The sequence below is a fragment of the Clupea harengus genome, chromosome 20 (genome assembly GCF_900700415.2).
Source record: "Clupea harengus chromosome 20, Ch_v2.0.2, whole genome shotgun sequence".
NCBI classification, from domain to species: domain Eukaryota; kingdom Metazoa; phylum Chordata; class Actinopteri; order Clupeiformes; family Clupeidae; genus Clupea; species Clupea harengus.
In genome coordinates, this window is record NC_045171.1 from 3,675,961 (window position 1) to 3,687,401 (window position 11,441).

At 41.3% G+C, this 11,441-nt stretch overlaps 2 protein-coding genes across 5 annotated transcripts in view; one reads left to right on the plus strand and one right to left on the minus strand.

The window, feature by feature from the left end:
* mtus1a (microtubule associated tumor suppressor 1a) overlaps positions 1-2,074 on the plus strand; it is a 23,452-nt gene extending 21,378 nt beyond the window's left edge. For all 4 annotated transcript variants that reach the window (XM_031586877.1, XM_031586878.1, XM_031586879.2 and 1 more), the window contains 3 exons: positions 798-914; positions 1,016-1,113; positions 1,683-2,074. In XM_031586877.1, coding sequence (XP_031442737.1) covers positions 798-914; positions 1,016-1,113; positions 1,683-1,899 — 432 coding nt within the window. In that variant the 3' untranslated portion in view covers positions 1,900-2,074. The remainder of the gene's footprint in view (positions 1-797; positions 915-1,015; positions 1,114-1,682) is intronic.
* Positions 2,075-3,653: 1,579 nt separating this feature from the next.
* Positions 3,654-8,018, minus strand: pdgfrl (platelet-derived growth factor receptor-like). The gene is made up of 6 exons (XM_012840579.3): positions 7,804-8,018; positions 6,273-6,549; positions 5,992-6,143; positions 5,420-5,713; positions 5,085-5,221; positions 3,654-4,814 (listed from the first exon to the last, which is right to left on the minus strand). Exons 1-6 carry the CDS (start codon positions 7,856-7,858, stop codon positions 4,629-4,631), a joined length of 1,101 nt encoding a protein of 366 aa, XP_012696033.1. The 5' UTR covers positions 7,859-8,018; the 3' UTR covers positions 3,654-4,628.
* Positions 8,019-11,441: the final 3,423 nt, after the last annotated feature.

The following is an 11,441-nucleotide window of genomic DNA, read 5'->3' on the forward strand; positions in this document are numbered from 1 at the left end:
TCCTCCTCCCTGTTGTCCGAAGGGTATTCCAGTAGGATCCAGATGACCTTTATAATAATATATGAGACGGGAGAGGCGTAACTGCATACATTTGCACTGTTGCTAATAGTGTCGTAAACTAGTGACTGCTTAATATAAGTCATTATAGCAGTGAGTAGTGTAGTATGCGATACATTTTGGACTTTTACCTCATAGATTAGCGATGTGGTGAATTCCTTTTAAGTATGATGATGACACACAATCCAGCATTTGAATTATGGATAGGATATAACAAGTGTAAAGCATTCAAGATATGTCTTAAGCACATCAGCTGTTTGCTTCACCCTTATGGTGTGTCTGTTTTAGATACATTAATGACAAAATTGTGATAACAGATATTGCTCATAAAATCATCATGACGTGTTTTACTTTACTTGGCTTGTGCGTTGCAGTGCAAAGCTCCAGTTGCTTTGTCAGGGATGGCTAGAGAGCACTTACAATGGGACTGATGCTTTTTATCCACCAGACTGTTGGTCAGACTTCTGTTGTGACAGAATAGTCTAGTATTGATTTGGGATCACATCTACATGCTACAGTATCTTCTAGAATTTATGATACCATATCATATTCTCAACGTTCATCCTCTGTCCCTCGTATTCTGTTGCACAGTTCAGCCCTAAGATCTTTTGACTTTTCAGGGAATATTTGACAAACATGTAGAAAAGGCCATAAAGAAAACAGCCCAAAACATGTCAGGGTTACTACACGATGTCTGTCATAAGGCAAAATGAAAAACCTCTTTTACCGTGTGCTTTCAGACGGACTCCCACTCTCTCTATCTGGAGCAGGAGCTGGAGAGTCTTAAAGTGGTGCTGGACATCAAAAACAAGCAGCTCCACCAGCAGGACAAGAAACTCATGCAGATGGACAAAGTGGTACGAATCTTTACTCACACAGAGCTGCATTCTTGCTCGTTTAAACCACATCACACATTTGTCATTAAGACCATTTTTTTAACTTTTTTTTTTTATCTTAGCTGGAGAAGAATGTGAAACTTGATGAGTCTCTGCAAAAAGTTCAGCAGGAGAACGAGGACTTCAAAGCCAGGATGAACAAGCATATGGCTTTGTCTAGGTAAGGCTGCCTGTTTGGCTTCTATACCCCCCCCCCCCCAACAGAAACATTTACCACATGACGCTCAGCTTTGCCTCACTATGCAAAGCACCTCAATGTGTGTATTATTAATAAAGTGTCATCATTCAATCAAACTTTATTTGTACGGCGCATTTCATACCAGGAGGTAACACAATGCACCTCACAGAAGGAAAAATGGGGGGTGGGGGGGGGTTACAAACACTTGTAAAGACACACAGATTTTCCAGATATAAATAAACAGGAATGACGTACTAACCACACTGGCATCATTGTCACTGTAATGGAGGGTGCCCTAAGCTATTCTAATGTGACAGTTAGTTCCATGTTTTGAGGTTGGGTTAAGTGCTCATCTGAAGGAGACACCTTGTATTGCTTACATCTAAACTATTTGAAGCTTGTAGGTGTGCTCAGAAATAGCAGGTTGATTTGATGTTTTGACTAAACTGGGCTTGCTGGGCCACAGTGTTTAAATGTTGTGCTGCTTCGGCTGTTTAGTTTAGTCTAGTCTATTAGGCTGTAATCACAACTGTTTTGGTTCCCTCTTTCAGGCAACTGTCCAGTGAGCAGGCAGTACTGCAGGAGTCTCTTCAGAAGGAGTCTAAAGTGAACAAGCGTCTCTCCATGGAAAATGAAGAGCTCCTGTGGAAATTACAGAATGGAGACTTGAGCAGCCCCCGCAAGCTGTCGCCCTCCTCGCCCTCCATGCCCCTGCAGACACCCCGGAACTCGGGCATCTTTTCCAGCCCTCCTGTTTCACCCAGATAACACCGGCTGAAGGCTTCCATGAAGCACGCTACCTGGGACTCTGAGTTTTTTTTTTTTATATATATATACTATACCCAAAAGCTATATTAGCTACACCGGGGTTACTTTAGCCCTGTTATCCCGAGAAGACATTTCCAAAAATGGATATACTTTTTCGACATATGTAAAGATGCGTGTATTGCACAGAAGCACTTACCAGTGTGGACAACTCTTCTCTGCCTTTCTTTTTTATGGAGGAAAAAGGACAACTCAGGTGTGTGCATTTTCTTTGTCTGACTACCTTGAGTGAGGCCATTTTAAATCCCTGAGAAGAATGAGCTCATCACCACCTTTCTGACGGTCAGACCGCCAAAATCATGCTACTCGAGCAGGTTTGTAGGTGGTTTAAATCAGTGTAGTTTTGTCATCAGTGTAGTTTTGCCATCATTAGATTACGTTTTCTGCCTCCTCAATATTTTCAAAACTTCACAGATTTGGGGCGCAGGGAATCTAAAGACATGTATAAAGGAATCTATAACGGGCAGAAACACTAACAGTGGTACATTCTACATGTCAAATGATTCACACTTCTATCTTAAGAACTTTCTTACTGAAAACTGAAGATGCCGAATGTGCATTCAATTGTCCACAGGTCCTCTTCATCACTACAGAGAGAATCTATGTAAAAGCTGTTGTGCTTTTCCTTCCTGCGTACTTAAACTATTTTAAAAGGCCTCCTTCTATGCCATAAGAACAAACACTCAGTGCCTGCTGACTGTGAACCTCTCTAGAGGTCTCGGGGGTTCTGACGGGTCTTAACCTCTCGTGCTCTGGACAGAAGTATCATGTACAGCTCTACCAAAATATCTGTACAGACCTACTATTGCTGAAGTGAATGTAGTTTGTGACGCAGCTTCAAAACTCCTGTTGAATATGCTCACATGTCCTGGTAACAGTTGCTACCCTTTTTTGCCCCTCTGTGACATTCTCCCCAGTACAGTGATGCGATGCGAAGGGAAACCCAACCGTAGGCTCATGATTTAGAGACCGTCAGCGGTGAGAAAGGTCTTTCAGCAGACGTTTGTTTGTGAAGAGCTACTGGTCAGGAAATCATGAGGGCCCTCCACTCAAGTGATTGATTGACAGTGATTACATTGACAGTGTCATGAATTGTCCTCAGTAACTCAACTCTTCACCATGGCATGTCTCCCCTCTGAGATGTTTGTTTTTCTCTGTTCAGATGTATTCATTGACCATGGGACCAGTGTGTCTGACTGTTTAAGCATGGCGGATGGCCTTGAGAGCATCTCCCCCTTTTGTACAAAGAGTATTCTCCTACTGCAGCTTTAAGAGATTGATGTCATGGCAATGTAAATGTGTGGCTACAAAAAGAGAGAGAGAGAGAGAGAGAGTGTGTGTGTGTGTGTGTGTGTGAATGTGTGTCCTATATTTTGAGTGTGTCACTTGAGTATGTTTTCTTTAAAGTAAGCATATGGATGTGATTTTATTCATGTGACTGAAATTCTTTTAAAATATGCAATTAATAAAGTTACACTTACATGTTTCATCTGATGTCAACTTAAGTTTGTAATTCTAGCCTGAACTACTACTACTGGGGCAAGTTGTGTAACTAACCTGCCTAGACTGGAAACTTGGCTCCTTGGCAAACTCCAGTGAACCCACATCATGGTTTCCACATTAGTGTTGCCCATATGCAAAACAAAAAACAAGTGAATACAAAACGCTGATCTCAAAGAGACTTCAGATATTTTATGTGAATTTTATATTTGATATTTATTTATTGGAAGACAGAAGAGGAAAAGCAGAGAGAACATTCTTGAAGTGTGTGACTGCACTAAAATAAGCTGTGCAGGCGCTCCACACGTTCCACATATGAAACTCATTAAAGGCAAGGCAGAGTGGTTCACATCTGTGGACAGGGGATGACTGCTTTAACCGAGAAACAAATGTTTTTCCTAAAAGAGTGGTAGTTTTATTTATGCCGCAGTAATGTTTCAGAACATTAAAACAATGAATATTCAAGAAAACCAGTATATCGGTTATGCTTGGGACACAACTAGAACCCTCTACAAGAAAGAGTTAACACAGTAAATTGTTTTAATTTTATGACACTTTAAGGTCATTCCACGCCAAATCACCTAAAGCCTTCAGGTCCACTGAATTTCAACTTGAATTGTGTTCCAAAATCCATATAGCTATGCGATCAAGTAGAACACGACAAGCCTGCATACAAACAACAATGTTTACACATTAATATCTCGGGCATTTCTTAGTATTTCATTATTTTATGTATGTAATTGTTGTAGAATTAGATGTCTCAGACTGTTGCCTGGGGAACTGGGGTAAGCCATTTTGCATTAATGGCAACCAATTAGCACAAATTACAACAGGTCCCACAGTTCATTAGAACATTGTAAAGTCGATGTCAAGTGGGAATCGTGTTCTGTGGGGAAAAGCCTGTCTGTCATAAGACACTAAAAAGGAAAAATTGCTCTGTAGTCAGAACTAGTAGACTTATGCAAGTACCACATATGATCAAAATCTGAGAAAGAAACTTGAAATATTCATCCCAAATAACTATGCTTTTCATTTTTTGTTGCATGTTTGAAAGTAGTTCATGACATAAATCAAAGAGCAGTAGATCAGTGGAATTAATGAGTAAACTTGATAAATAAATGAAATGATTGCACCTTCATTGATCTTTTGTAGATTAGAAATAGTCTACCCATTTAGTTCATACTTATAGACACTGAGGTCTCCCCATGCTTGTTCTTGGCTGTGCAGATGTATTTTCCGAAGTCGATGGTCGTCTCCACATCCTCGACAGTGATGACACTCTGGGAGATGCGAGTTGTGTAGCTTACCTCCCTGTTTATGAGCCGCCACTCGTTATGGATGAACACTGGGCGCATATCCTAAACACAGGAAAAGAAACTTTCATTGAGTGGGGGAAGTGGAATTATGGGATACTGATCACCAAGGCCAGTTAGATGAGAAACATGTAGCAAAGTTTAGATCTGGTTCACTGTTGTCAATCATAGGCGCAGTCTAAATACTCCTTCACTACATATGAGGGTCTCTCATAATACAGGAGACCTTAGGAGCTACACACGGATTCTAAACGTACACCTGTGACAGAAGACATGTTTGTTATTGATTTTTTTGAATGACCCAGTTCATCTGACCTGGCCAGGGAACTTCCAGCTGAAGGCCACGTCGCTCTCTGGCTCTCCCAGGACTGTGCACGTGATGTTGAAGTTGTCCCCGGCACTCGCACTATCAGCGGAGGCCTCCAGTGTCACATAAGGGGGCCCACTGGGAACTGGGAACGCAAGAAGGGGACAATATGACATACAACATATTTCAGACAGATGACCAAACATGAAGGATGGATGTCATTGCTTCTGACGTGATTATAAAATTAGTATCCATATCTCATATAATGTGGACTTTTATTCACCTTATTTATGTATTAAAATGGTAACTTGGTGATCTTACATACAAGGTTCTGGGGCCTTACCCTCTACATAAAGCAGCATGTACTTAGTAGAGATCTGAGGCGTGAATTTGGTGGCGGCTTTGCAGTAGAATGCCCCCTGGTACTCGGGAGTGGGGCTCCGCAGGACGAAGCCTTTGGTTGGGTTGTAGGAGATTTGGGTCCCATCCACGGGGATCTCCTCGGGCGGCACCTCTCTGTGCAGGGACACCTCAGCGTTGGGGCTGCTCACCCGGCAGGGCACCATGGCAGGCTGGTCGGGCCGCATGTACACAATCTCAAAGTGTATCGGTGACGGGACAAAAAGCTCATCTTTGTCTGGACAGGGAGAGTGCCAAGTGGAGAGCTGTTAAAGAACAGCATATTTTAAAGAAAACATTGCAATGTCCTGTTCTGGACAGTAATTACCATGGCAAGTACAATGGTCAATTTTATTTAAAGGGAAAGGGGAGTAGGCAAATAGGAACTGGGATGACAGCAATGAAAAGTTTCACCAAAATAATAGCAACAAATTGCAAAGATTCTGAACCTATGAGAATTCCAGTCAGCAATGGAATTGCCATGGATACAAACAGCTTAACATTTCACACTCTCACCGGTGAAATAGATGTAAGAGGATGAAGAACGCTCTGGGTCTTTATCGCACTCATCTCCATCACACAGAACTGGCCAGCAGCTGTACTCCCCCGTGTCAGCAGCAGAGGGCGACGTCAGGATCAGTTGACCAAACTTCTCCTGCTGCTTGATGCTGAGGTCCAAAACAAACGCATTAAATATTGGTGTGCACCACCATTGCTCGACACGGGTCAACCTGTCAATGCAAGTCAATGATACAGATGAACTGAATCACAAACTATAGTCTGAGGCAGAGGCTTACGTGAGTCGAGTGTCATTGAAAGTGTCCAGGTAGGAGGGGTAGGCCCAGCCGATCTGGCTGCCCTTGCACCGGAGCTCAAGGGCTTTCCCAGGACTCAGGCTCAGGGTCTCTCCGAGCCGCAGGAAACGACCCTTGTCCAAGACCTGCGTGAGGATGGACCCGGCCTTGCCACTCTCCTTCTCCTTCAGCTTGGTGTGCCTGACTTTCGTCCTCTTCCGTCCAGGCCTGATGCGGTTCTCACTTAGGTCCTCTTTGCGCTTTGGTTGCTGGCAGACACCTTAGGAGAAACGGTAAGATTTCTTTACAAAGAGCAAAGGTCCAGCATAGAAAACAACTGCAAAAAAACTAAATGTTTGGAATGCTTTGAAGAGAATCAGATGAGCTGGCCATGTTTGGGTTTGTCTGTAGTTATTTTAAGAGAAAGTGTCCACATGTTGAGTCCATTAAGTCATTATTTATAACTTTTTGTGTTGGGACAGTCACTCATGCCTGTGGGATGGAATACTAAAAATGGTCAGTGAATTTTCTGTTATTGCCAGGAGACATTTCTGAAAACAATTGTGAGTTGTAGAAATGTGAATATTTGAAGCACTGAAAGCCACAATAATTATCACTCGATTATAAGTCTATAAGTGGTAAGCTGGTAGTTTTGGGCCAGAGTTGGACAGTTTAGAATATCAGTCTCTCCACCACACCACACACTACATTCATTTAACTCCAAAAAAGAGCCTTTGAAACAGATAGCAGCTCACGCCTGTGTGCCACATGGTAGGTTTGCCTGAACTAAAGTCCCTTTTTGAGAACATATGCCTTTGATTTCACAGCTTCACCAGAGAGAGAGAGAGAGAGAGAGAGAGAGAGAGAGAGAGAAAGAGAGAGGGCCAGCCTCCATCTGGAAAACTCCTCCATTTTCAGGTTCCAGCTGTGTAAACACAAATGCTAGAAATATTCTTCCTGGTCGTTGGACCAGCTAGTCATGGTAGGCTAAAAGTTAACATCAGCAACATTACGGCGCAGATCTTGGATATTTTAAGAACTGGATGTCATCTGTCATGGGCTTTATACTATATCCATGAGCCATAATCCAAACATCTCTTCTGAAAGAAATGAGATGAGAAGTTTAAAAAAAAATTTTTTTTAAAAATCACCAAAGCAAAAATAATCTGGTTGACTGTTGCTCAATCCTGTGGGAGATATTTCATGGAATTTCAAGTGTGCAACACTTTCTCTGAGTCGCCTTCACTAAAACAACAAACAGGAGGTAACTCTCTATTGTCCAAGTTCCAACTGTTACATAAATGACATCCCGCCCTGGCTCTCAGACGGCTCCTCTCCCACTCCACAGCCCTGCGATCTGCATTCCCAACACACTTCAGATGAGCCTGACACACCAATCCAACCCACACACCATCCTCTCCTAAGTAAAACAGGGAAATCAATACTTCAAGAATTCGAGAGAGCGAGCGAGAGAGAGAGAGAGAGAGAGAGAGAGAGAGAGAGAGAGTAGTGAGAGGTGAAAAAGTAATCTCACCAGTCTGTAGAGCCAGGAGGAGCCCCCCAAGAGTGAGGAGGACCAGGAGCTTCATGTCTGCGCAGGGAGCCGACGGAGGGGAAGAGCCACGGAGGGAACGCCAGGAGAGACGCAACCCAGGGAGCAGTGCAGGAAACTCTGTGGACTCCCTTCCCCCCGACTCTGCATCCCCACACAGAGGGGCAGAGATTATGTGCCTCTCCAGCCATGGAGCTCATTCCCCCTGTTCTGTTGTACTCTGCTGCCACCTAGTGGGGAGAGTGAGAAGAGAAAAGAAGGAATGAACATTTTCTCCTTTTCTTGAGAGCAAAGACAGCTGTGTGTATAAATCATGGGATGTATTTTGTCAGCTCACGAGTACACAATCCCCCACCCCAACCCCGTCCTCATTATTTGATTATACTGTATGTCCAGGTAATCTTCCAAGGCACTGCTAACTGTATGAAGAGCTTCAACACATTTTAAACTTGTATCCTGAACCAAAATAAAGAGCTTCTTTATTATTTTTTTTTATAATTAATCTCATGCAATTAATAGATTAGAATAGAGTAAACAAACCTCTGACACACCTTCATACCTTCTTAAATGTAGTTCTTCGTTCAGAGTTTGCTAATAGGCCTACTTTTATTTATTTTTCTAAATATGGTCTTAACCACAACAAGTACATTCATGGTAGCATGGGAGACAGATTTTCTGCCGCTGTCATTCATTACTTTTGACTAATTGCCATCTTATGCATCATTTAACGATGCGTTTAATCGTTGATATCCATGGATAGACACCTTTCTTGTGCCTTTTCCAGTTGGCAGGATCAAACTTTTAATTCTTACTTTTGCTGGACAAAGGGTGGCGGCCTATTCTGTTATCTCTATACCTTTATGATCATGACAATCAGATCTTGGAATAAATCTTTAATTCTGTTTCTACAATTTTCGATTTCTACAACTACTACACTCTATTTCATTATTTAGTATGATAAAACGTTTGATAAATTATGTGTGTGTTATGTATGTTTTTTAGCTTTTTTTTATCTGCCCTATGTAAAGCGTCTTTGGGTATAGAAAAGTGCTATATAAGTGTACGGTATTATTATTATTATTATTATTATTATTATTATTATTATGTGTGGACAAACAGGAAAACACTCAGGAAGGAAAACTAAACCTTGGCGTTTATTAACAATGTAGTTAGTAGAAAATCATGACAATATGCATGCATTTCATTTTAGAGAATTACATATACAGTGATGTGTTCAGTGCAATCACACAATCAGCAACAGGCACATAGTATACTTCAAGAGGAACCTATTTTTCTGTACCAAACATCGTACAATTTCTAATCGTGGATAATAAACTGTGTATGTTGTATCATCCAATCACACTTTAGGTTCCTCTAAGAGAATACGTTATTTTGTAAACTTTCATCAAGAGACCAAGACACATGCCACAGAAAGGGGCCTTCACAGTCCAGGCACCGATGTATCTGCAGACTGTATGTTGGATTCTGTCCAAGTTCAGGCAACACCATCTGATGTGTTACACTGTTGCTTTATATCTGAACATTTCATCAATTTACTAAAAATGGCTGTTAAGATTATTTTCATTGCTCCCAAACCATATCACAATTAAAAACGAACTGTTCCCCAAACTGCGGTAAAATAAGACCAAGGCCTGGTGATAGTTCTGATTGAGGTCACTCAGTGAAGATCAGATCACTGTAAGCAAGAAGCAGGTCACACCGTATTTAAAAACACATCAACAGATATCAAAAAGACATCGAAGAGAACGCCAGTGACACTTGGCGTTCAATCAAATTATAGGTTCTCTGATACCAGTGATAAGACTGAGATATGGATATTAAAAATGTAAATTCAACATTATTTATACAACAAACGAGTGAGTGGACTGGACCAAAACAGTGACTTGCAGTGATAATACACATTATACAAATGTGAGGCTCGTTATTCTAAAACAAAACTTTTGAAAGGTTTCAGCTGTTGTGTTAAAGTGAACAGAAATGCATCATGTAGAGAATTTCAAACTGGTTTGGTATAAGAAAACAAAGCCCAGTGAAAACTTACAGGAACAAATTAAAGGAATGATATTAAATATGTGGCGTCAAGCTTAACTTTCTTTAGGGAATCCTCAGTAGCAGTCTAGGTTTCACATTAGGCATCACTGGATCACTTGGACTTAACAATTCATAGGAATCCTGATTAAATGTGAACAAAAAGACTATATGTGCATCATATTCAGGGTAATTATGATTATTATTTTGACAAAATGTTCCTAAACAACTATTTGTCATTGTCTTTTCTGTGATGGAGTGTCTGTATATCATGCAGATCAATAAGGACAGAATGTAAGGCACTCTTACATACCAGTAACTTTTGGGATCTCGGATCTATTAGGATTAAAACGTCATAAACTCGTAATTGTATGAACTATCAGGATGACAGTGTTGTTTTAAGGCATTTCTTCTATTGACAACAATTTGTCAATAAACGTTTCAAGTGTAGCTTGATTATCTGCAGGACCTTGTTGATATGCTAATCCTCGGCTCAATGAAAATACTGAGAGGGTAGTTAAAGCTCCTTGTAAATACTGACGACTAAAAATGAAACAGAAATTGGCACTCACTTTAGCTGATGCACATGATATTGCAATGCATTATTTCCATTTAAAGCACATCTTTTCACAGTTGCACCAGTATGAACAATCACTTTACAGCAACATTCCCCACCGCCACAACATGATACAAAACACATCCAGTGTTGAAAAAATATATAAAAGTTCCCTTTAAGTCGACACACATAAAAATAATATACTTGACCTAAAAATTACCTACAAAGGACACCTTTAAATCTAATACACACTGTATGTAAATATGTATGTATGTATGAATGCATGTATGAATGCATTTTTGTATTTATGTATGTATGTATATGTTCATTCTTCGAATCATTTGTCTTTGTATTAATATGATTTCTGATGGTTCAGTGTTTACACAAATTTCCCAAAAGACACAACACAAAAGACAAAGCTATGTCAAAAGGTTACTGGCTACTTATGATGAACTACACTACACTTTCAGGCCAGGGAATGCTTGGTTGCTAATTAGCATGACCCACAAGAAAATAAACATATAATACTGCATGTCTTTCTGCTCTCAAGAGACCTCCAAATGTCACATTATTCAAATCTTCTCCTCGGGGCCTGACCCACACACACACACACCCACAGACACAGACACAGACACACACAGACACAGACACAGACACAGACACACACAGACACAGACACAGACACAGACACACACACACACACACACAGACACAGACACAGACACACAGACACACACACACACACACACACACACACACACACACACACACACACACACAGGCACAGACACAGACACACACAGACACAGACCCCCCCCCCCCAACACACACACACACACACACACCCCACCCCACCCCCACACACACACACACACACACACACACACACGTTGCACCTGCTCCATTACTGTGCAGCTGGACATTTCTAGCTTGATTGACAGGAGACCACACCTCTCCAACAGCATGTACATGTCTAGTGCTAATACTGTTTGTTTCCCAGACACAAGGGTAGCAT

What these genes read in the sequence shown, in the direction of transcription:
- pdgfrl (XM_012840579.3), bottom strand. Translation starts at nt 7,858, where the DNA reads ATGAAGCTCCTGGTCCTCCTCACTCTTGGGGGGCTCCTCCTGGCTCTA. An exon ending in TTCAATGACACTCGACTCAC is followed by an intron (nt 6,144 to 6,272) that starts GTAAGCCTCTGC and finishes TTTGGACCTCAG; the next exon opens with CATCAAGCAGCAGGAGAAGT. An exon ending in CATGCTGCTTTATGTAGAGG is followed by an intron (nt 5,222 to 5,419) that starts GTAAGGCCCCAG and finishes TTGCGTTCCCAG; the next exon opens with TTCCCAGTGGGCCCCCTTAT.